This window comes from Chiloscyllium plagiosum, unplaced genomic scaffold, assembly GCF_037043375.1.
Source record: "Chiloscyllium plagiosum isolate Xiang-an unplaced genomic scaffold, Cpla_swu_hap1 HiC_scaffold_16, whole genome shotgun sequence".
Taxonomy (NCBI): domain Eukaryota; kingdom Metazoa; phylum Chordata; class Chondrichthyes; order Orectolobiformes; family Hemiscylliidae; genus Chiloscyllium; species Chiloscyllium plagiosum.
In genome coordinates, this window is record NW_028270154.1 from 56,240,902 (window position 1) to 56,264,050 (window position 23,149).

General features: G+C 43.0%; 1 protein-coding gene across 3 annotated transcripts in view; it reads left to right on the forward strand.

The window, feature by feature from the left end:
- Positions 1 to 23,149, forward strand: part of htr4 (5-hydroxytryptamine receptor 4) — a 199,945-nt gene that overhangs the window by 111,097 nt on the left and 65,699 nt on the right. The window contains exon 7 of one of the 3 annotated variants that reach the window (XM_087995423.1): positions 17,849 to 17,922. The exons of the other annotated variants lie outside the window; for them this stretch is intronic. Coding sequence (XP_087851549.1) covers positions 17,849 to 17,909 — 61 coding nt within the window. The 3' untranslated portion in view covers positions 17,910 to 17,922. The remainder of the gene's footprint in view (positions 1 to 17,848; positions 17,923 to 23,149) is intronic. 3 annotated transcript variants of the gene reach the window in all.

Genomic DNA, 23,149 nt, shown 5'->3' on the forward strand with positions numbered 1-23,149 from the left:
AAGGAGACAGCAGCAAGTATAGAGGGATGTTCTTAGTGGGGTCTCCTCTTCTCCATTGCTCAATACTGCCATCAGGAACTGACAAGGTAGACAAGCAGGAGGCTGGAAGAACACAGGAAGCCAGGCAGCATCAGGAGGTGGAGAAGTCAATGTTTTGGGTGTAACTGACAAGGTAAACCCAAGATATCCAAAAGCAAACATGCCAGGCTTTGCTTTTTGGTCTTCCTACCTGTAATGTTCCATCACTCATTGCTGGGTGAAGACCAGCATTGGTGGGGTGAGGTCCTTAAAGAACAGTGGAAAGGCCATTCACAGATCTTGCCATCCCTGACTTACTTGGTGCTACGGTGGGGAAAGTGTAAGGGACCTTGCCACCCTCCCACTTGATTAAATGACCATGCCAACAATCTCACCAAAGGAGAGAGCATTAAACTCCTCGCATGCTATAAGAATTACCTTGCCATCTGCAAAACCTCAGAAAATCTGCTCTAAAATTGGCAACTGCACATCGATGACTGGTGTGGGAATTTAGAAATATTCACACTAGGTGTTGCAGAAGGTTCTTATTTGAGATTTATTTCAAAACATGTTACTGCCAGAAGTTATATTTTTGAAAAGATGGGTGATGTGTCTTTCTTTGCTGTTGAAATGAACAAGCCACTTTAATATTTAGGAATCGAGGATTTTGAATTGTGCTATTGTGTTGGTTCAATTTTGAGACAAGGCAACAAAGGAGCAACCAAAACACCTGTAAAAGTGAGTGCTTAGTGCTTGCCACATTTTGAGATTTTTATGTTTCCTTTTTCTTCACAGAGAAGGTTCAAGAAAGGAGCAAAGCGCAAATGTTATGTTTTAAAACATGTATGTACACTTGTAAAGAAAAGTAAAAAAATCACAAACAATGGGTTAAACTGCAACAGGTTTATCTGAAACCGCAAGCTTTTGGAGACCCCGCTCCTTCTTCAGACAACTAGTGAGAGAGAATACATCGGACACAGAATTTATAGTAAAAGGGTCATACAACTTATGCAAATGTATTGAATAAACCTAAATGGCTATTTTTTTTTCTTATTTTTTTTCTTTTAACCCCCACACTACCGCCTAAGTGCGGTAGTGCTTATTTTATCCCCAGCACCCATGGTGTGTGTGTGCAGGTGTGAGACACAGTGAAAGACACAAAGTGCACCAATCTTTATTCAATTTCCACCACCAGGAAGATAGGAAAACACCCGGGTGGCCAGTGACAAACACTGCCCTTCACATCAAAGGGCAGTCCTAAATGGCTATTAAGTCTTTAATCAGTTAGAATGGAGGTGCAGGTCTTGATTGATTAATATGTAAATCCCTGCCCCAAGATAACTTCAGGTTTTATCAGAATAAAGGTCTCACTTTAGGTCTGGCAATGCATTTTAGGTTTGAAACAATGTTACAAGTCTGTTTATATCTTATAAACCAGACAGGTTTTATTTCCAAAGTAAGAATTTATAAAATGCCACATTGACTGACCGTCTACAGATTGTGTACTTTTTGAACAACATGGAATGCACTTGCAAATTCAAATCTCCAAATGCAATTTCACCCCATAGATATGTGTGAGTGTGTGTGTGTGTGTGTGTGTGAGGGTGCGTGTGTGTGTGTGTGAGGGTGCGTGTGTGTGTGTGTGTGTGAGGGTGCGTGTGTGTGTGTGTGAGGGTGCGTGTGTGTGTGTGAGGGTGAGGGTGTGTGTGTGTGTGTGTGTGAGGGTGTGAGGGTGCGTGTGTGTGTGAGTGTGTGTGTGTGTGAGGGTGCGTGTGTGTGTGAGGGTGTGTGTGTGGGAAAGAGGGAGAGAGAGAGAGAGAAAGAGGGAGTGTGTGTGTGTGTGTGAGTGTGTGTGTGTGGGAGGGTGCATGTGTGTGTGTGTGTGGGAAAGAGGGAGAGAGAGAGAGAAAGAGGGAGTGTGTGTGTGTGTGAGAGTGTGTGTGTGGGAGGGTGCGTGTGTGTGGGAAAGAGGGAGAGAGAGAGAGAAAGAGGGAGTGTGTGTGTGTGTGTGTGTGTGTGAGAGAGACCTAAGGTGTCACCTTTATTCAGATAAAGCCTGAGTTATCTTGGGAGATTTACATATCAATCATTTATAACTTGCATCGCCATTCTAATTGATTCAAGACATGCACCCTCTCACAGGCTTATACCTCATCACACTCACGCACATACTTTACCAAGCTTACACACACACATACCTACACTCTCTCACATGCACTCACACCCACTCGCAGACACTCACATATACACACTCACTCCGTCTCTCCTGCACTAACACACATATAAATTTATGGAGTGAATCTGTATTTGCAGAGTTATATTTTATTTTGCTCAGAAAATGCATAACCTACAGTCAATTCTTGTAAGATTCTGTAAATCCCACTTTGTAAATAGAACTAGTCTGACTCAAGATGGGGACACAGACAGACTTTAACCTCACACCATTAATGCATTGTCTGAGCTGAGATGACACATTTTGTTAGAAAATCTGAAGTTATCTTGAAAATGAAACTTAAAATGAGTTCTAGGGTTTACATATTAATGAACCAAAACTAGCAAAACCATTCTAAAAGATGAAAGACTTAATCTAAGTTTGTTTAATACATTTCAGCCACATGGCAATCTAACCGTTTGCTATGTCTTATTCTGTGTCTTATGGTCCTACTCCACAACCACCTGATGAAGGAGCAATGCTCTGAAAACTAGTGCTTCCAAAAAAACTTGTTGGACTATAACCTGGTGTTATGTGATTTTAACTTTGTCGACCTGAGTCCAACACTGGCACCTCCAAATCATAAAGACTTAATAGCCATCTAAGTTTGTTCAATGCATTCACATAAGTTGTATGACCCTTTGATCTTTTACTATAAAATTTTGTGTCCGATGTATTCTCTCTCACTAGTTGTCTGAAGAAGGAGCGGGGTCTCCAAAAACTTGTGGTTTCAAATAAACCTGTTGGAGTATAACCGTGTGATTTTTGACTTTGTTCACCCCAGTCCAACACCGGTACATCCACATCATTTGAAAACAAATGCAAACAATGTCAATGTCTATCAAAACTACATGAATCAAATTTGTTTTATGTGCCAGCTCAGAGTCTGACAGAAGGAGAGATATTTATCCTTTTTGACAATAGCAGAAGATATCTTCTTGAAGTCAGAACTTCAGAAAAGGAATAGACGTAGGCAGTTTTATTGACAGAACCTTTAATAAATCACTAATGATAGAGGAAATCAGAAGACCAACACCCCTATAGTTGCATACACACTGGTGAAAAGGGCTGACCAGGTAAACAGAGTTGCATTTAGTTCCAGCAGTGCTGAACTCAGTAATGGGCATGGAACCAGGCATTCCAGTCAATTGGAGGAGTGGTAGCCTGTGATCATGAAGAGGATGGGCAATGAATATGCTGGAGGAGGGTGCGGTTGGAAATACCTTCCAGAAGGGGTGATGCTGGTCTTCCTTCAATCTTAAGACTCACTTGAGCTACCATTGGGAAGACCTCCTGGCTCAACTGAAAGACCTTTCCTCTCCTTGGCTGAATTGAATGTGGAGTATGGGGCAACAAACAATATGCACAAAGGTGGCTGTCAGTTTAGTGATGCCTCCCTGAAGTTTCTGCTTGATGGTCAAGTTGGGGAATATGCTTCCCAAGGGATTGCAAGAAGAAAAGCCCTCCACCTGACCAAGGGAGCAGCATATGGAGGCAGCAGGAGAGGTAAGTAGCCATAGATCTGAGCAATACATAAGTGTGCCATGTCACAAATTCCTCTACTCTGACAGGGCGAGCCTTTCTTACTGCACAACAAGCTGAGGCAATGTAGGGTGGGTCCCTAGCTGATTTCTGTCACTGGGAGGACCAGCATCTGCTACTAGATGATGCATTGACACATCTGGATGACCTTTGCATCCTGCAAGATAAGACAAATGGAGAGGCATATGGTAACCTCCAGCATGCACGAATGGGAGGAAAAACATGTGAGGGTTTTGTACCTCACTGTGCTTTCTACTTCAGGATTTTCTTTTATCCATTCACAGGATTTGGGAGTTGCTGGCTAGGCAGCCTTAGAGAATTGCTTTAGAGAAGGTGGTGGTGAGATGCCTTTTTGCTATGGATTTTGACACACATGTCAGCCAGACTAGGTGAGAATGGCATGTTTTCCTTCTAGATTCTTCAGTGGGTAAATATTCAGGGCTTGGAAGAGAGGGGATAACATTAGGAGCCCAACTGAGCCTGGGATTCTGGGATTCCCCCAGTGCTCGTGTCAAAGGGCAGTACCATTATGCTCAGGTTGAGGTGGTGCTCAGGCCACATGCAACACCAGGACTGGTGATTTCTATTGGTGCCTTTGCACAACGTCACATCATTACCCTTCCTCCTGCACTACCACAAATACTATTGTGTCAGTGGGTAAATTGGTCAGTAAATGAGAAGAGCAGACTAATGCTTTGGTGATCAGTTCAAAATACATCATGGTGACTGGTGGAATTTAAATTATTTCCTCAAAACATTCTTGAAATTATAGCTAGTTTCTGTAATAAAAAACTGTAATAAAAACTCTCATAAACTGTTTCAAAAATCTATCCAGTTCCCAAATGTCCTTTAGTGAAGAAAATCTCTGGTTGCTGTCCAATCAGGTCTCCATGCAACTCCAGACTCTCAACAATGTGGCTGACTCTTTATTACTGTCAAGGCAAGTTAAGCATAAGCAACAAGGGTTAGTCTTAATGCCCAAATTCCTCAATTGAATAAATAAATGTAGTTTGAGGGTGACAAGCTGCGAACACATCACAGGTACGCAAGAGCAGCTGAGAAAAGCTGTGAGAGTTAAGGGCCCTGACAGGAGGAGGATTGCTGGATGTTAGGCCCATGCCCAAGCTGATGACCACTCCATGGTGTCAGCAGCTGCAGTTGTAGCGAATGTTAAAGGTTAGCCTGGCAGAACTGCCAGAAAAACACAACTATTTGCAAGGCCATTTGTATTTTAATGCTTTTGTAAGACATATTGCTCGTGGGGTAGTAGGGTTTGAGTGAGACTTGGAAGTCAGAAAGGCAGCAGTCTGTGTGGGGCTGTGGATCCAGAAATAGACAATCTCCAATAATTTCTCAGTAGTAAATAGGTACCATTGTCTAAACTGCTATAGAAATTGATTTCCAATTCAATGGGCAGATAGTCTATTGGCGACTTTAAACGCAGGTGATAGTATTTTGGTGTCACAGCCTTCTCATGAGTTGCAGGGACTTAAATAGATCTGGGTTCCTGACTATTGTTCAAGATAAAGGACTCTATAACATTGAAGCTGCCAAACAATATCGAGCTATGACATCAAAATTGCATCTGACACAAATGACGACTCTGCAGTTGAAACTTTATTGCTGGAACAGCACAGCAGGTCAGGCAGCATCCAGGGAACAGGAGATTCGACGTTTCGGGCACAGGCCCTTCTTCAGGAAGAAGGGCCTGTGCCCGAAACGTCGAATCTCCTGTTCCCTGGATGCTGCCTGACCTGCTGTGCTGTTCCAGCAATAAAGTTTCAACTTTGATCTCCAGCATCTGCAGACCTCACTTTCTCCTTGACGACTCTGCAGCACTCAGTATCCTTCACCTGTTGGAGATCGTACCAATAGCAGCAGATCCGTGAAAGACTAGTGGGGTAGTAGGGTTTGAGTGAGACTTGGAAGTCAGAAAGGCAGCAGTCTGTGTGGGGCTGTGGATCCAGAAATAGACAATCTCCAATAATTTCTCAGTAGTAAATAGGTACCATTGTCTAAAATGCTATAGACCTAAAAATATTGAGCAGAATGTGAATGGAACAAGCTAGCAGTTAACGTAACCAAGAGACTTTATTACCACTTTAGAAAGATATTTTGATTATTTCTTACTGGGGCTGAGAAGGTGGCATTGGTTGCAAGGTACTGCTCCCTGAGATTGGTTCCATAATGCTGATTCCAGGTCCTGAAATTGGATGCAATGCGTAACTAACTCAAAACCTTCCATCTCAGAAAATAAAAGATAAAGATAATGAACTACTTTGATGATTTGTGGTTATTCTGAGAAAAATGTAAGATTATACAGCTTGTTATCTACAGCAACAATCTTCCAATTTTAGAAGGAAGCATAAAGGAAATTAGGGCAAACCCTGCATCTTCGATAAATCAAAAAACAACAGTTCTAATTCCTTATTTGATGGAACTGAAATATAAGAGAAATATAAGAATTTCTGGTTCAATACACATTGTCCCTGCATTAGTGAATTGTAAAATTAATCACTGTTTTAAAATCCCTCCATGGCCTCACTGCCCTCTCTCTCACTGATTTTCTTTCTCTCCTCCAAACCTATAACCCTCTGAAGTCTCTGTATTCCTTCAACTTTGGATTATTGCACATCCTCAATTTTCATTCCATGGCTATATCACCAATTGCCTAGACTCGAAGTCCTGAAATTCTCTCCATTAACCTCACTGCGTCTCTACTTCATTCTCTCACTTTGTGACACACCTTAAAATCTACCTCATGTGCTCCAAAGTCTCCTTCATGACCCCACCTAAAACTGAAGGAGCTTTGTCAATGCAAGTTGATTTTGTGCTGAAGAGAAGGAATGCATGATACTCAGGAGCAAAACGATAAAAATACAGGGTGAGGATTCTATCACTGGTAGATAATTGGCTTAATTGTAAAATTCTTTATGCACGAAGAACTGCAAAATATGACTCTATAGTGCTAAGGGAATGGTACTGAACATTGACAGCTGAATTGGTCATGCAGAACTTTGAGCAAAATTGAAGCCAAACTCCTCTGCGCTACCTGATGTGTCAAAGGCTGTGTGGCAGGCCTGGCAATCTACCAAGCATTTGTGTGCAAGCCATCAATATTCTCTTCTGTGCTGCTCCATTGAATACCTCAAATGAGTCAACTGCAGCAGAACCTGTCTGCAATCTTGCCTCGGTGGTCTGATACATGAATTATTCTTTCCCTTTGGTCTACGTGTTGACTTATCTGATCCTGACTCTGTGCTACCTAATAAATTGATTATGGTATAAATAAAGGGGGTAGCAATGTGTAAGTCTCCTAAGCTTGTAGCTTGTACAAAATCTAAACACAGAACTGAAGAGGTTGGACAGATATTTGTATTTCGTTTTTGCAGAGAAGTGGGCAAGGACTTGGGGTTGGTATGCTGCAGCAATTGAATCAGCATTACAACCTGCTGCACGTCCCACAGTGATTCACAAGTTTTTAAAGGCACAGGAAACTTTCAACATCCCTCCCTCTCCCACTAGCTAACCTATAAAAATGTTTAAATGAAGCAGAGGGGAATGTGATACAGATGTGTTCAGAATTTATATGAAAATATTGGTGGCAGTACTGTCTGTATTCTTCAGTATAAAACATTCAGTTTGCATGACTCGTCATCAGTCTTCCCAGGGCCATTGCCAGTTGTGGTGATGGATGGAGAGAAATCATTTTTATTTATAGGCTTTTATAGATGGAATGCATCGTGCGACAGGAGGAATGGGTGAAATGTCAGTGTTGAAGGACTGCATATTGTACATGGTGGTCAGCGTTTTCTACTTCTGTGTTCTTCTATCTTCACTTTCTCAGCCATTAAAATGAATGGACAGAAAATTACATTGCATTTTTCCCACAGATCATGCCCCTGAGATATTGTTTTGAAATTATTTTAATTAAAATAAGAAGCAATACGTGCTATTTCCAATGGCACTCCCAGTGCTGTTACCCTGTAGTGATTGAACAGAAATTCAACACAACATGTAAATATATTTCAGCAGTTTATATTTTTTTTCTGTCTTCTGTTCTGCCAACAAGGAGAAAAGTCACAATTTGGATCAGCGCCTGATTTACAGCTTGCGAAAATAATAGTAAAACTGTCCCAAGGGAATTGTTTTCCAAAGGCCCAAGTGAAACGTTTACTTTGTGATATCAAAGCAAATTGGAGATTTATTTCTCAAATGTTATGGTCTTGTTCTTATTTTGCTATCCTTGTTTTATCTTACTGAGAATAACAAAATAACAAGCAACTTTACATTCACAACTTTTGCCAAGCAAACGGCAAGAAACTTGGGGGATTTAATATTCAAATTTCTTAATTCCATTGTGAAAAGGACTGAAAGGTCTGTTTCCATGCTGTACATCTCTATGACTCTATGACTCTATGATAACTAAGTACTTTCCAATCTTTGAGATGTTTAAATCCTTCTTTATGTTTTGCTCTTTCACCACTTTTAACACTGAAACAATTAATCCACTGGGGATTGTGGTCACAGTTCTTACTCCCAGAGGTTGCGCCGTTACTAAAGATTTTGTAGTAGCAATGACAGCAAATTTGTTACTAATACTGCTCTGAAACCTAGAATCCAGATATGCACAGCAATAACAGGAATCCAGCAGTTACTGTCCATGATTCTGCTCCATAGGGATACGGTTGAAGTCCACCCAGATAGAAATCAAATATTAATCTGATGAGAACTTGCCCACTTTGTGCAATTAGTCTTGATGTAAAAAAATCTTTGGAAAATGTTTCACTTTTTCTTCACTCTTTGTAATAGGTATTTAAAAATTAAATACCTAATTTAACTAATGCAGGTTTCCCATATCACTGCCACATGTTTAGGAAGTAGAAGGAATTACTGCTCCTTCATCATTCGTCCTGGCATATCCCTCTAGCTGATCAGGACATTGGTGAGACCACTGTTGGAATATTGCGTGCAATTCTAGTCTCCTTCCTATCCGAAAGATTGTGTGAAACTTGAAAGGGTTCAGAAAAGATTTACAAGGATGTTGCCAGGGTTGGAGGATTTGAGCTATAGGGAGAGGTTGCTAGGGCTGATTTTGCTGGAGCGTTGGAAGTTGAGAGGTGGCTTTATAGAGATTTATAAAATCATGAGGGGCATGGATAGAATAAATATACAAGGTCTTTTCCCTGGGGTGGGAGAGTCCAGAACTAGAGGGCATAGGTTCAGGGTGAGAGAGGAAAGATATAAAAGAGACCTGAGGGGCAATGTTTTCATGCAGAGGGTGGTACATGTATGGAATGAGCTGCCAGAGAAAGTGGTGGAGGCTGGTACAATTGCAACATTTAAAAGGCATCTGGATGGGTATATGAATAGGAAGGGTTTGGAGGGATATGGGCCAGGTGCTGGCAGCTGGGACTGGATTGGGTTGGAATATCTGGTCGGCATAGACAGGTTGGACCGAAGGGCCTGTTTCCGTGCTATACATCTCTATGACTCTATGATCACCTTCTCTGTTTCTACACTGATAACTTACCCCTCCCATCTGTTGTTCTCCCACTAACTACCCATATCCTAGATGTTTATCAGCCATACTCATCTGAGCTCCTCACTCCCCAATGTTTCTGCTTATTCAGATCTTCAGCTAAGTACTACTTCACTCATTCGTCCTTTCCATTACTGTCCCAGTGATGTAGCATCTGTGGCCCAGCTGCCTTTCCCTATTCAGAAATCATACACACAGTTGCATCCAAACCAGACCCTACATATATTGACATTTATTTGCATTGTTTTACCTCTTAAATAATTGATCAAAGTCTCTCTATAATTTTATGCTTGCAGCTATCCCATATATTTTGTTATCAATTTCTGTGACATCAGGAAACTTAGAAAAATGGTTCCCTCTTCTGTTATATATGTCAACTAGAACTGAATAATTATTTTTTGTCTGTCCTTTTGAGGTGAAAATGTTCATTATCTGTGATGCTTGGCAGTGTAGGAATGTTAGGCTTTTTACTAGAGGGTTTGAATGCAGGCAGATGTGCTTCAGGAATCAATGTTAGGTCTCTTCTTAATAATATGTATAAATGGATTAGAGGAAAATGTAGATGGCCTGAATAGATGTTTGCAGATGACAGAAAGATTGGGGGAGCTGCAAATAATGAGAGGGATTGCTAGAGGATACAACAGAATATGGATAGGCTGGAAAAGTGGCAGATGGAATTTAATCCCAATGAGATGTGATGCATTTTGCAAGATTGAATGCAGGAGAAGAGTATACAGTAAATGGCAGAATCCTTAATAACATCACATACAGATAGATCTTGGTCTGCAGTTCTCTGAAAGTGGCAACACAAATGGTTAAGGTGGTCAAGAAGGCGTATGACTTGCTTGCTCTCACTGATCAGGGCATAGAGCATAAAAATTAGCTAGTCATGTTTCAGGTGTATCAAACTTTAGTTATCCCGTACTTAGAATATGGAGTACCAAGAACGTGGAGATTTTGAAGAACAGACGTGTAAAGGCAAAATGTTTTTAGTTTAAAGTCATGAGGTGTCAGCACAGTCTTAATGGGTTAAAGGACCTGTTCGTATGTTGTTCTACTCTTTGTTCTGCTGCTGTACAAAGCTCTAGTTCTAATTCCTGCAGCATTTTGTAATAGTTTGGGCAGAACACTTTAGAAAGAATAGATTCATCTTGGAAAGAGTCCAGTTGCAATTCATTAGGAAGTTACTAGGGCTCCAAGAAACAAATTATGAGCAGCGATTCCATGAATTAGGTTCATGGATCATGGGCACAGAAGTTTGGAGAAATCCTGGTTCTGCAAAGTCCAGCTTGAAAAATGGCTGGCTGCTTCTCCCATTCTCAATCCAGCTGCATTGGAATATGGGCTAGGAAAGCAGGGAAGAATGGAGGAAGATGACAGTTCCCAAAGCAGGATGCATGGAAACCCAGCCTGGGTGCTCTGGCATTGTGTTCAATGATTAAAAATAAAGTTGAAAACACAAACCATCTCTCTTGCTCACAGCCACTCAATCTCCAGGCTCCATCCATGTTAATCCATGCCAACTATGCCACTCCACTCACCCATGACCTGTTATTAAATCTGTGCCATACTGTGTTCACCATACCTCCTCATACCACTTATGTATTCTATAATTGTCTAAGCAATCCAAATGGTTCTTGACACCCCTTTTGCAATTGAGCCATCCACCATGGTCCTTCATTCCCCTGTAATTCTCCTGGCAATTTAAAGCCTTAATCCCAAACCATTCCCATCATCCTTAAGCTCTTCCCTTGCAAACTCACCTATTACTTAACATGGGCATAACCTTAGGTCTGCCAGATGGAATACAATGTAAGTAAATGTAAGGTCATCCATTTTGGTAGGAGTAACAGTAAAAAGGATAATTATTTAAATGGTAAAAAGTTGCAGCATGCTGCTGTGCAGAGGGACCTGGATGCCCTTGTGCATGAATCACAGAAGGTTGGTCTGCAGGTACAACAAGTAAGTAGGAAGGCAAATGGAATTTTGTCCTTCATTGCTAAAGGGATTGAGTTGAAAAGCAGAAAGGTTATGTTGCAGCTGTACAAGATGCTGGTGAAGCCACATGTGGAGTACTGTGTGCAGTTTTGGTCTCCTTACTTAAGAAAGGATGTACTGGCACTGGAGGGGGTGCAGGGGACGTTCACTAGGTTGATTCCAGAATTGAGGGAGTTGGCATATGAGGAGAGACTGAGTAGACTGGAATTATATTAATTGGAATTCAGAAGATTGAGGGGGGAATCTTATAGAAACATAAAATTAGATAGATAAGATAGAAGTAGAGAGGATGTTTCCATTGGCAGGTGAAGCTAGGACAAGAGGGCATAGCCTCAAGATTAGAGGGAGCAGATTTAGGACTTCTTCACCCTGGGTTGTTAATCTATGGAATTCCCTGCCCAGTGAAGTAGGTTGATGCTACTTCAGTAAATGTTTTTAATGCTAAGGTAGATTTTTTTTAACAATAAAAGAATTAAGGGATACAGTGATAGCGCAGGTAAGTGGATTTGAGTACACAAAAAGATCAGCCATGATCTTATTGAATGGCACAGCAGGCTCGAAGGGTCAGACGGCCTACCCCTGTTCCTGGTTTGTATGTTCTTATGTTAAGAGGTATCCTGACAGCAATAATGTTATTAGTTTGCTGTCATATTGCTGGTACTGCTATTGGAACAAAACATACTTACATTGATACATAAACTCCAAACACTGAAATTGCTTCAGTGAAGTCCTTGAAAAGAAAACCAGCTTACTTGTTCAATGATTTATGGAAACAAGCATTTCACTTAAGTGCATAACCTCTTATGTCAATTTTTTAAAATATTTTTTATCAACATATTCAGTCATTTTAATGACATGCGTCTAGAGCAGTAGGAACTTGAAACCAGACCTTCAGCTCCAGAATTAGGAATGCAACCCCTGTGCCACAAGACCGTCTCCTGCCACCATTTGAACAGGCAGTCTGAAATGCTCAATTGTTTTCTTAACTCCACATTTTAGTTTGGGCTGTTCCTTGAGAACTTCGCCATCCCGATATTTTTATGAACTTGGAGATGGTGAAGACCGCAGATGCTGGAGAGTAAGAGTCGATAAAGTGTGAACTGAGAAAGCACAGCAGATCGAGCAGTATCAGAGGAGCAGGAGAGTCAATGTTTCAGACAGGGCCCTTCGTCAAGACTGCCTGCTTATGTACAAGAATGCCTTTTCATCAATCCAAAGAGTGGCTTGCCTCTACCAAAGCTATCTATCTAGGATCAGATCCAAAGAGGGAGAAATATAAAATTTTCTTCCTGCCCTTACTCCTCATGCCCAGTTCACTCCCCTCACCCACACATGCCTCATGTCCTATGCATATACTCTAATGTGCTTTACCTATCTCTGTTGTCCCATATTCACCAATGCCATTTTTTTGCCTACTCCACCCATCTCCCTATCCTGTCTCACCTACCATGACAACCCAGTGAATGTCCGCAAAAACCCATATATAGGAGGAAAATGTTAGTTCCATCATTTAATTTTCCATATTGCAGAGCACAATCTATTGAAAAACACTCTTAATTGTAAAAACACAGTGTGACATTTGTGGACACGTCTTGGTAGGTCTTGACAAGTTAGACAGTTCTAAAAGGTTTATGTACCCTGCATGCATAATGTCCTCCATGGTCAACAGTCCCAAAGGGTAGCTGATCCATCTCTCCTCAAAGGATAGCCTTTGTGCCCATCCCTTCCAAAAGATTCCTGACCACCACCCCAGGGTGTGCAGGGACCATATTCATAGAGGTACTTCAGTTCTCCAAAGAGGTACTCCAGCTTTCCAAAAGAAACATACTGAGGCCAGAACTGATGTAATCTCCACACTGTGGCTTCCAGACTCTGAGGACTCCAAAACTATGGTCAGTGGAGACAGCTGATCATTAAAATATCCAGCTGCCTCCAGGAATTGCTGATTCACAAGCTATGGGCAAAAGTGAGGACTGCAGATGCTGGAAACCAGAGTCTAGATTAGAGTGGTGCTGGAAAAGCATAGCAGGTCAGGCAGCATCCAAGGAGCAGGAAAATCGACGTTTCAGGCAAAAGCCCTTCATCAGGAATGAAGGCAGGGAGCCTCCAGGGTGGAGAGATAAATGAGAGGGGGGTGGGGCTGGTGAGAAGGTAGAAAGAGTACAATGGGTGGATGGGGTGGGGATGAAGGTGATAGGTCAGAGAGGAGGGTGGAGCAGATAGGTGGGAAGAAAGATTGGCAGGTAGGACCGGTCATGAGGATGGTGCTGAGCTGGAAGGCTGGAATTGGGGTAATGTGGAGGGAGTTGAAATGTTGGGCCACAGGGCTGTGGGGTTGATTGGTGCGTGTGTCCCGGAGATGTTCCCTAAAGCACTCTGCGAGAAAGTGCTTTTCCAGCATCATTCTAATCTAGATTCATAAGCTACAGACTGCCCCTGAAATAACTCCATGATGGCCAGTATCCCATGACCAAGTCATCCTTTATTTACACATGCATTGCACAAGACACTGACCCAGCTAGCGCATAGCCACCTCCTAGAGTAAGCAGAACTCCGGGTACTCCTGTTTATATCTGTCAGCCAGGACTCCCTGATTGGTAAAGTTAACTGCTCCAATCGTATTCTGTGCAGTTCACTGATAGCCCCCAATCCCATTCTTGTGAAATGAGCAATCGTGGATTCAGGAACAGGATGAGGAATTGTGATGTCTTCTGGCACCTTCATCGCAATTCAATCTCTTCCAGTCATTACAGAAATCTGGGCCGAGGTTTGTATTCTCTGGATTATATGAGTTTAAAGGATATTTTAATGAGGATTCTAAATTTTGAAGGGAGTCATAAGGAAAAAAAAGTAAATGTCTTTTTTTCTGCTGGTGAGGCAGGTCATTCAGGATAAAAGTTATGGAAAAACTTGTTTATGAAGAATACGAAAGTGTACAATCTCTCTCACAACACGCTATGTTAATAGTTTTCAATGTGAGATTGATTGCTTAAGGTAATCAGGAGTATTAAGAGATTATGGAACCAAAGTGAGTATAATAGAGTTTGGCTACAGATCAGTCATGATCTCATTGAATAAAATAGACTCCAGGTCATTGATGTCCTTCTCCTGTTCCTCTGTATTCCTTAAATTTTAGGTACATTTATTGTGAGGTGGAAATTTGGAGGTATAGTTAGTAAGTTTGCAGATGACACCGAAATTGGAGGTGTAGTGGACATGCGAAGAAAGGTATCTCAGAGTACAATAGGATCTTGATCAGATAGGCCAATGGGCCAAGAAGTGGCAGGTAGAGTTTAATTTCGATAAATGCGAAGGGCTGCATTTTGGAAAGACAAATCAGAACAGGACTTCTATACTTAATGGTAAGGTCCTGTGGAGTGTTGCTGAACAAAGAGACCTTGGAGTGCAGGTTCATTGTTCCTAGGAAGTGGCATCACAGACAAATGGGATAGTGAAGGCGGCTTTGGTGTGCTTTCTTTTATTGGTCAGAGTATTGAGTACAGGAGTTGGGAGGTCATGTTGCAGACATTGGTAGGCCACTGTTTGAATATTGCGTGCAATTCTGGTCTCCCTCCTATCGGAAAGATGTTGCGAAACTTGAAAGGGTTCAGAAAAGATTTACAAAGATGTTGCCAGGATTGGAGGATTTGAGCTATAGGGAGAGGCTGAACAGTCTGTGGCTGTTTTCCCTGGAGTGTTGGAGGCTGAGGGGTGACCTCATAGAGGTTTATAAAATTATGAGGGGCATAGGTAGGGGAGACCAGAATTAGAGGGCATAGGTTTAGGGGGAAAGGGGAAAGATTTAAAAGGGACTTAAGGGGCAACTTTTTCATGCAGAGGGTGGTGCGTGTGTGGAATGAGCTACCAGAGGAAGTGATGGAGGATGGTACAATTATAACATTTAAAAGGCATCTGGATAGGCATCTGAACAGGAAGGGTTTAGAGGGATATGGGCCAAGTGCAGGCAAATAGGACTATATTAATTTTGGATATCTAGTCGGCGTGGACGAGTTAAACTGAAAGGTCTGTTTCTGTACTGTACATCTCTATGACTTCAATGTATGTGGATATGAAGGAAAGTAGTTGTGAAGGACATGAGTAAACATGCCAAAAATATTAGTAGTGAGTAAAAATTAAATTATAATTGCATAGGTACATAAATGATGTGAACCCTGTAAGAGCCAAAGTGTATTCCACAGAATACAGAATAATTATCCTGTCTATATCCACATTGTTATTATATTTAAAAGCAACATTTGCGTATCACTGAAAGTAATAGCATTAAACAGATAATGGTTGTCAGCGTGTGAAATAGCTCATCTTTAAAAAGGGACATTCATTATCCTACATAGTTGTAGGTCTATTTTGCACAAATCCATTGACACACTATAATACATGCATTTTAATTCATGTACTCTCTTGCTGAAACTATCCAACAGAGAAAAGAAATAGTAGCCACCTAAATTCTTCCAGAAATCTCACCATTGCTCCTCTGCAAAACAACAGAAGGACAGGATATAGCATGGATACAGTCGGGGGTCATGTCGAGACAAATGTGGAAGGGAGAAGCACGTATGCCTAGAGGGCAGAGTGTACATAATCTAGTTAGGGCACAAAAGACCACATCAAAGTTGATAGTGTTTGTTTTAATGTAGAGTCTTGTGAGTAAGAAAAGAGGAGGCTAAAGGGGACATAATTGAGGTAAATAAAATTGTGTGGCATAATTATTTTTATAGAATCCTCACAGTGTGGAAACAGACCATTCAGCTCAACAAGTCCACACTAATCCTCCGAAGCGCACCCCACCCAGACCTATCCCATTCCAGTAACCCTGTATTTCCCATGGCTAACGCACCTAACCTACACATCCCTGGACACTATGGCCAAGTTAACATAGCCAATCCACTTAATGTGGACTGTCAAGGAAATCAGTGCACCTGGCAGAAACCTACACAGACACAGGGAGACTGTGCAAACTCCACACAGACAGTAACCCAAGGCTGGGATCAAATCAGGTCCCCAGTGATGTGAGGCAGCAGTGCTAAACAATGAGCCACCGTGCCTATAAGAAGGTACCTTGCCCCTGAGAAGATGGATCAATAACCAGGAACAGAGTTTTAAGGTAAGGGGCAGGAGGTTTAAAGGGGATTTAAAGAAGAATATTTTTTCACCCGGATGATGATTGGTATCTGGAACTCACTGCCTGAAAGGATGATAGAGACAGGAACCATTACAACATTTAATATTCAGATGAACACTCAAAAGGCCATAGCACTCAAGACCACATTCCAAGTGCTAAAAAATGGGACATAATAGGTGTGTTGAAGAGCTTCTTTCAATGCTGTAAAACTCTATGATAGTCTGCATTCCACTGTGAATCAGAGTGCATAAAATGAATGTAACCAGAGCTTGCTGGCTCATGATAATCACAGTGGAAGAGTAGCTTACAGCCACTCACTGTCAAGGTTCAAATGAATGAGGTACCAGCCAATGTGCTGAGAACCAACAGGTTCCTGAAAGCAGCCTTCAGTAACCAAGAGGGGAGAAGATAAAATTGAATCCTGCTTAAAAACTGGAAACTGAGTGCCAAATTCTGGATGTGACATACTGCTCATAACCCAGAAGAAGATGACTGATGTTCAATAAGACTGCTCCATAACAAAAACATACCGTGGGCTGACTTAAGGTGGTGTCAGTCTGACTTCCATTCCTCAGTGGAAGCAAATCCCAACTCAAGGCCTTCCAGCTAATTTGATTGAATCTGCAGTGCTCGCAATCTCAGCAGTGTCAGAACACAATTGTGGGTGCTGCTGGGACTCAGAGGAGACCCACAAAATGTAGGACCATTACTAGTCAGTTGTATCCTGAACCTTTTGGGTGGGTAAATATGGGGAAACCCAGAGAAGGGGCAAGTGGATGGAGGTTCATTGTCTTTTTTTGGTGGCCAAGCAGCAAGTGACAAAGTGAGTGATAAGGTCTGGAGGGGGGAGCAGAGTGGTTCCTCTGATGTGCACAGGGGACACCACAAAGGACATAGCAGCCCTTCCTTCCCACTTTGTTACCAGCTGGGCTGTCTTCCAACTCCAACCAGTCTGCCCACGTCAACAATATTATGGTGTAGGCAGGGTAATGATTGAGTCACTTGGCATATTAATGAGCCTAATTATCTGTTCATTTCTCTTTTAAAACTGATGGGTGGGCAGTCCAGCTGTTTTATAGTGATTGGATTGGAAGTGGATGGGAAAATGGAATATAATTTACATTCAACACCACCCCAAGGGCTGGGGAAGTAAATCTAGTCACACCGCTAAGATTCAGTTTTATGTCGATAAATTATTAGTGTGTGTACTTTGCATTAAAACCCTAGTAACCAACCAGCAAATAATAATTATCTTTCTCTACTGTATTTCTTAATTTAATTCAATGCAGTCACATGTTTGAAACCTTTATCTTATTCCCTATCTATTAACTATCTTTTAACTTTTATCTTTTTCTATGTCCAACAATCTGCAACCTTTCCTGCTTGAACTTTGAAGTGGCTGTTCTGCAGTCTCCAAGCTGTTGCTGCAGTTCTGTAATAGCCCTGAACCTGTGTAGATCTAACCAAAACGTAAGTGATGTTGGCTTTTTATATCTCTCATCTATTGACAGTTTAGTTCAGGTGTAAGAACCTTGAAAAGAAATATTTCCTTGCAAGTTTCAAAAGCTTGGGTATTTTATATCTATCTTATTTTGAAACTTATTTTCTAAAACTGAAAGAAAAATACAACAGCAGAGAAGAACATTGTCTGGTTAGGCATCTAGTTTTTATTTTAACCTTTTAAGTCATTGACTCAAATTAGTTACATCTGCAATGTTTATTGTATGAGAAGGTTTATTTTAGGTGTCAGTATGGGCACAAATCTCAGCTGTCCACACCATTGAAATCTAGCTCACTTTTTCCATTGCTGCCATGCCACTAAATATTTTTAGATCATAGTAGCCCCACAAGTGTGGAAGCAGGTGGCACGGTGGCTCAGTGGTTAGTACTGCTGCCTCACAGCCTCGGATGATTGTTTGTGTAGAGCTTGCACATTCTCCCCATGTCTGCATGGGTTTCCTCCCACAGTCCAAAGATGTGCAAGTCAGGTGAATTGGTCATGCTAAATTGCCCATAGTGTTAGGTGTGTTAGCCAGAGGGAAATGGGTCTAGGTGGGTTACTCTTCGGAGGGTCGGTGTGGATTGGTTGGGCCAAAATTCCTGTTTCCACACTGTAGGGAATCTAATCAGGCCATTCAGCCCATGGAGCCCACACCAACCTATAAGAGTTGGATAGAGCTCTTAAGGATAGTGAAATCAAGGGTTATGTGGATAAGGCAGAAACAGCATACTGATTGAGGATGATCAGCCATGATCATAATGAATGGTGGTGCTGGCTCGAAGGGCAGCACCTATTGTCTATTAGGTAGAAACAATGACTGCAGATGCTGGAGACCAGATTCTGGATTAGTGGTGCTGGAAGAGCACAGCAGTTCAGGCAGCATCCAAGGAGCAGTAAAATCGACGTTTGGGCAAAAGCCCTGCACCAGGAATAAAGGCAGAGAGTCTGAAGGGTGGAGAGATAAACTAGAGGAGGGTGGGGGTGGGGAGAAAGTAGCATAGAGTACAGTAGGTGAGTGGGGGAGGGGATGAAGGTGATAGGTCAAGGAGGAGGGTGGAGAAGAAGATAGGCAGGTAGGACAAGTCATGGGGATAGTGCTGAGCTGGAAGTTTGGAACTAGGGTGAGGTGGGGAAAGGGGAAATGAGGAAACTGTTGAAGTCCACATTGATGCCCTGGGGTTGAAATGTTCTATGGGGGAAGATGAGGCATTCTTCCTCCAGGCGTCTGGTGGTGAGGGAGCGGCGGTGAAGGAGGCCCAAGACCTCCATGTCCTCGGTAGAGTGGGAGGGAGAGTTGAAATGTTGGGCCACAGGGTGGTGTGGTTGATTGATGCGGGTGTCCCGGAGATGTTCCCTAAAGCGTTCTGCTAGGAAGCGTCCAGTCTTCCCAATGTAGAGGAGACCGCATCGGGAGCAACAGATACAATAAATGATACTGGATATGCAGATAAAACTTTGATCGATGTGGAAGGCTCCTTTAAGGCCTTGGATGGAGGTGAGGGAGGAGGTGTGGGCGTAGGTTTTTCAATTCCTGCGGTGGCAGGGGAAGGTGCCAGGGTGGGAAGGTGGGTTATAGGGGGGCGTGGACCTGACCAGGTAGTCACGGAGGGAACGGTGTTTGCGGAAGGCGGAAAGGGGTGGGGAGGGAAATATATCCCTGGTGGTGGGGTCTGTTTGGAGGTGGCGGAAATGTTGGCCGATGATTTGGTTTATGCGAAGGTTGGTAGAGTGGAAGGTGAGCACCAGGGGCGTTCTGTCCTTGTTACGGTTGGAGGAGTGGGGTCTGAGGGTGAAGGTACGGGATGTGGACAAGATGCGTTGGAGGGCATCTTTAACCACGTGGGAAGGGAAATTGCAGTCTCTAAAGAAGGAGGCCATCTGGTGTGTTCTGTGGTGGAACTGGTCCTCCTGGGAGCAGATATGGCAGAGGTGGAGGAATTGGGAATACGGGATGGCATTTTTACAAGAGGTAGGGTGGGAAGAGGTGTAATCCAGGTAGCTGTTGGAGTCAGTGGGTTTGCAAAAAATGTCAGTGTCAAGTCGGTCGTTATTAATGGAGATGGAGAGGTCCAGGAAGGGGAGGGAGGTGTCAGAGATGGTCCAGGTAAATTTAAGATCAGGGTGGAATGTGTTGGTGAAGTTGATGAATTGCTCAACCTCCTCGCAGGAGCACTAGGTGGCACCAATGCAGTCATCAATGTAGCGGAGGAAGAGGTGGGGAGTGGTGCCGGTATAATTACGGAAGATTGACTGTTCTACGTAGCCAACAAAGAGACAGGCATAGCTGGGGCCCATACGTGTGCCCTGGGCTACCCTTTTGGCCTGGAGGAAGTGGGAGGATTTGAAGGAGAAATTATTAAGGATGAGGACCAGTTCGGCCAAACGAATGCGAGTGTTGGTGGAAGGGTCCTGTTGGGGACGTCAGGAGAGGATAAAACTGAGGGCTTGGAGGCCCTGGTCATGGCGGATGGAGGTGTGGAGGGATTGGGTATCCTGGTGAAAATGAGGCTTTGAGGACCGGGGAAATGGAAGTCTTGGAGGAGGTGGAGGGCGTGGGTGGTGTCTCGAACGTATGTGGGGAGTTCCTGGACTAGGGGGGATAGGACAGTGTCGAGGTAGGTAAAAATGAGTTCAATGGGGCAGGAGCATGCTGAGACAATGGGTTGGCCAGTGTGGTCAGGCTTGTGGATCTTGGGAAGGAGGTAGAACCGGGCAGTGCGGGGTTCCCGGCCTATGAGGTTGGAAGCTGTGGGTGGGAGATCTCCTGAGCTGATGAGGTTCTGTATGGTCTGGGAGATGATGGTTTGGTGATGGGGGTGGGATCATGGTCGAGGGGGCGGAAGGAAGAGGTGTCCTCGTGTTGGTGTTTGGCTTCAGCGGTGTAGAGGTCAGTGTGCCAGTCTACCACTGCGCCCCCTTTATCTGCTGGCTTGATGGTGAGGTCGGGATTGGAGCAGAGGGATTGTGAGAGTGAGACCTATTGTCTATTGTCTATGACATGGTCTACATGACTGAGAAAAGTGCCGACAGAGGAGTACCAAGTGAGCTGGAAACTTTATTAAAGTGTAATTCTGACATCTCATAGCTTTACCAGCTGATATGTCAAAAAATGTATAATTTGGAGATACAAATATAGACGGCAAATTTGCACCCCACTTCCAAAGAGCAAGCAATGACATGGCTCTATGCTGATCAGTCTTTAAAGGACAGACTCCCAACTTGCAGGTGAGGTAATTTAAGAAATTCTGCAATCATAAAATGTCCAAAAGTACTGAATGCTTTGTAGTTGTTGTAGTGACATCCAAATTTGTCAGAAAGTATTGCTGCAACTGCAGCTCACGTTCGACTGTTAAAATGTCAGCTGCAGAGTTTGGGCCAGCAGCAATCTTTGGGTTTCTGAATTAAGCCGGAATCAGAATGAGATGTTTGAAAGAGTTAGGGAGTAAAAGATCCAATCAATGTTAAGTTCACCATGACATAAAGCAGAACGTACCTGCCATTGCTGAATTGTTGGAGATGTGTGGAATTCAGGAAGAGGCGGTGATCCAGAAAGTAGTTAGAATTTGTAATTTCTAACTACATGAAGTAATTGAGGTGACCAGCACACATTGATTTAAGGATAAATATTGCAAACATTGAGTGTAAAAGAAATGGAAAGTGTATGGTATAATGAATAAGGCATCTGAATTCAGTTTGCAATGTGAGAGTGATGTTGCATAGTGGCAATGTCACGAGGCTAGTATTCCTGCATCTGATATTCTGCAGACCTGGGTACAAAACCAACTGAGACAGATGGTGGAATTCAAATTCAATGCAAGAGATGGAATTTAAACAGCATGCCTTGCATTGAGGAAGTAAAAGACCAATTTGGTAGGATTCAAGGAACAGCATGTATGTTGAAACTGCTGAAAGTTTCTATACTGTAATCCCTATCATTTAAAAAAAAAAAATCACTCATGAGACATGGAGGGTGCAGGCTGGACTGACATTTTTTGTCCATCCCTCGTTGCTCTTGAGAAGGTGGTGGTGAGCTGCCTTCTTGAACTGCTACTGAGGGTAGATGCAGAATGCTGTTAGGGAGGGAATTCCATGATGCTTAGAGTTTTGCTGTAGGACTGCAAGTTGTTGAATGGAGTTTTATGGAGACTGAGCCCTGGGAATGGAATGACAGATAAGGCAGTCAATAACATCAGATCCCATGGTGACCACACTTTTTAGATTAGATTAGATTACAGTGTGGAAACAGGCCCTTCGGCCCAATAAGTCCACACCGACCCGCCGAAGCGCAACCCACCCATACCCCTACATTTACCCCTTACCTAACACTACAGGCAATTTAGCATGGCCAGTTCACCTGACCTGCACATCTTTGTGACTTGTGGGAGGAAACCGGAGCACCCGGAGGAAACCCACGCAGACACGGGGAGAACGTGCAAACTCCACACAGTCAGTCGCCTGAGGCGGGAATTGAACCCGGGTCTCTGGCGCTGTGAGGCAGCAGTGCTAACCACTGTGCCATCGTGCCGCCTATTAACTTACCTCACAACTGCTGGTATTTTGCCTGTGGTTTGGGAATCATTTGGTAGTCTACTCACCTTTGTCCAATTAAGACCCTCAAGTTGGCCACATAAAAGCCTCCTTCCAAACACATGGATATTTTACCAGCAGCCAGAGATGTACACATCTTTTTGATGAATAATCAGGAATCCCTTCAGTTCAGTGCCGCATAGAGGTGGCTCCCACCCCCAACTTATTCCCACTCCTGCCCTGCCAAGGTTGCTACCCCTTACCCATGTTCTCAAGAAAACTTTAACAAAAGTACAGCTCTTGTCTATTTAGACCCTGTGCTTGTTTACAGAAAACTCCTCGACTTTACTTACAGGTCTGGGAAGGTGGGTTGACTTCAGTGGGAATTGCCTGTAGTGCTTTGTTAAAGAAAACTTTAACAAAAGTACAGCTCTTGTCTATTTAGATCCTGTGCTTGGTTACAGAAAACTCCTCGACTTTACTTACAGGTCTGGGAAGGTGGGTTGACTTCAGTGGGAATTGCCTGTAGTGCTGGGCAGCCACTGCTATCTATGGTGCTGCTGGTATTAGACAACTGCCGGCCATTTGACCAGTCACTGCAGAACAATGCGTTCAAGTAAGAGTGGAGTAATGTCATCGCATCCATATTTAATTCCAGCTCTGTTACAT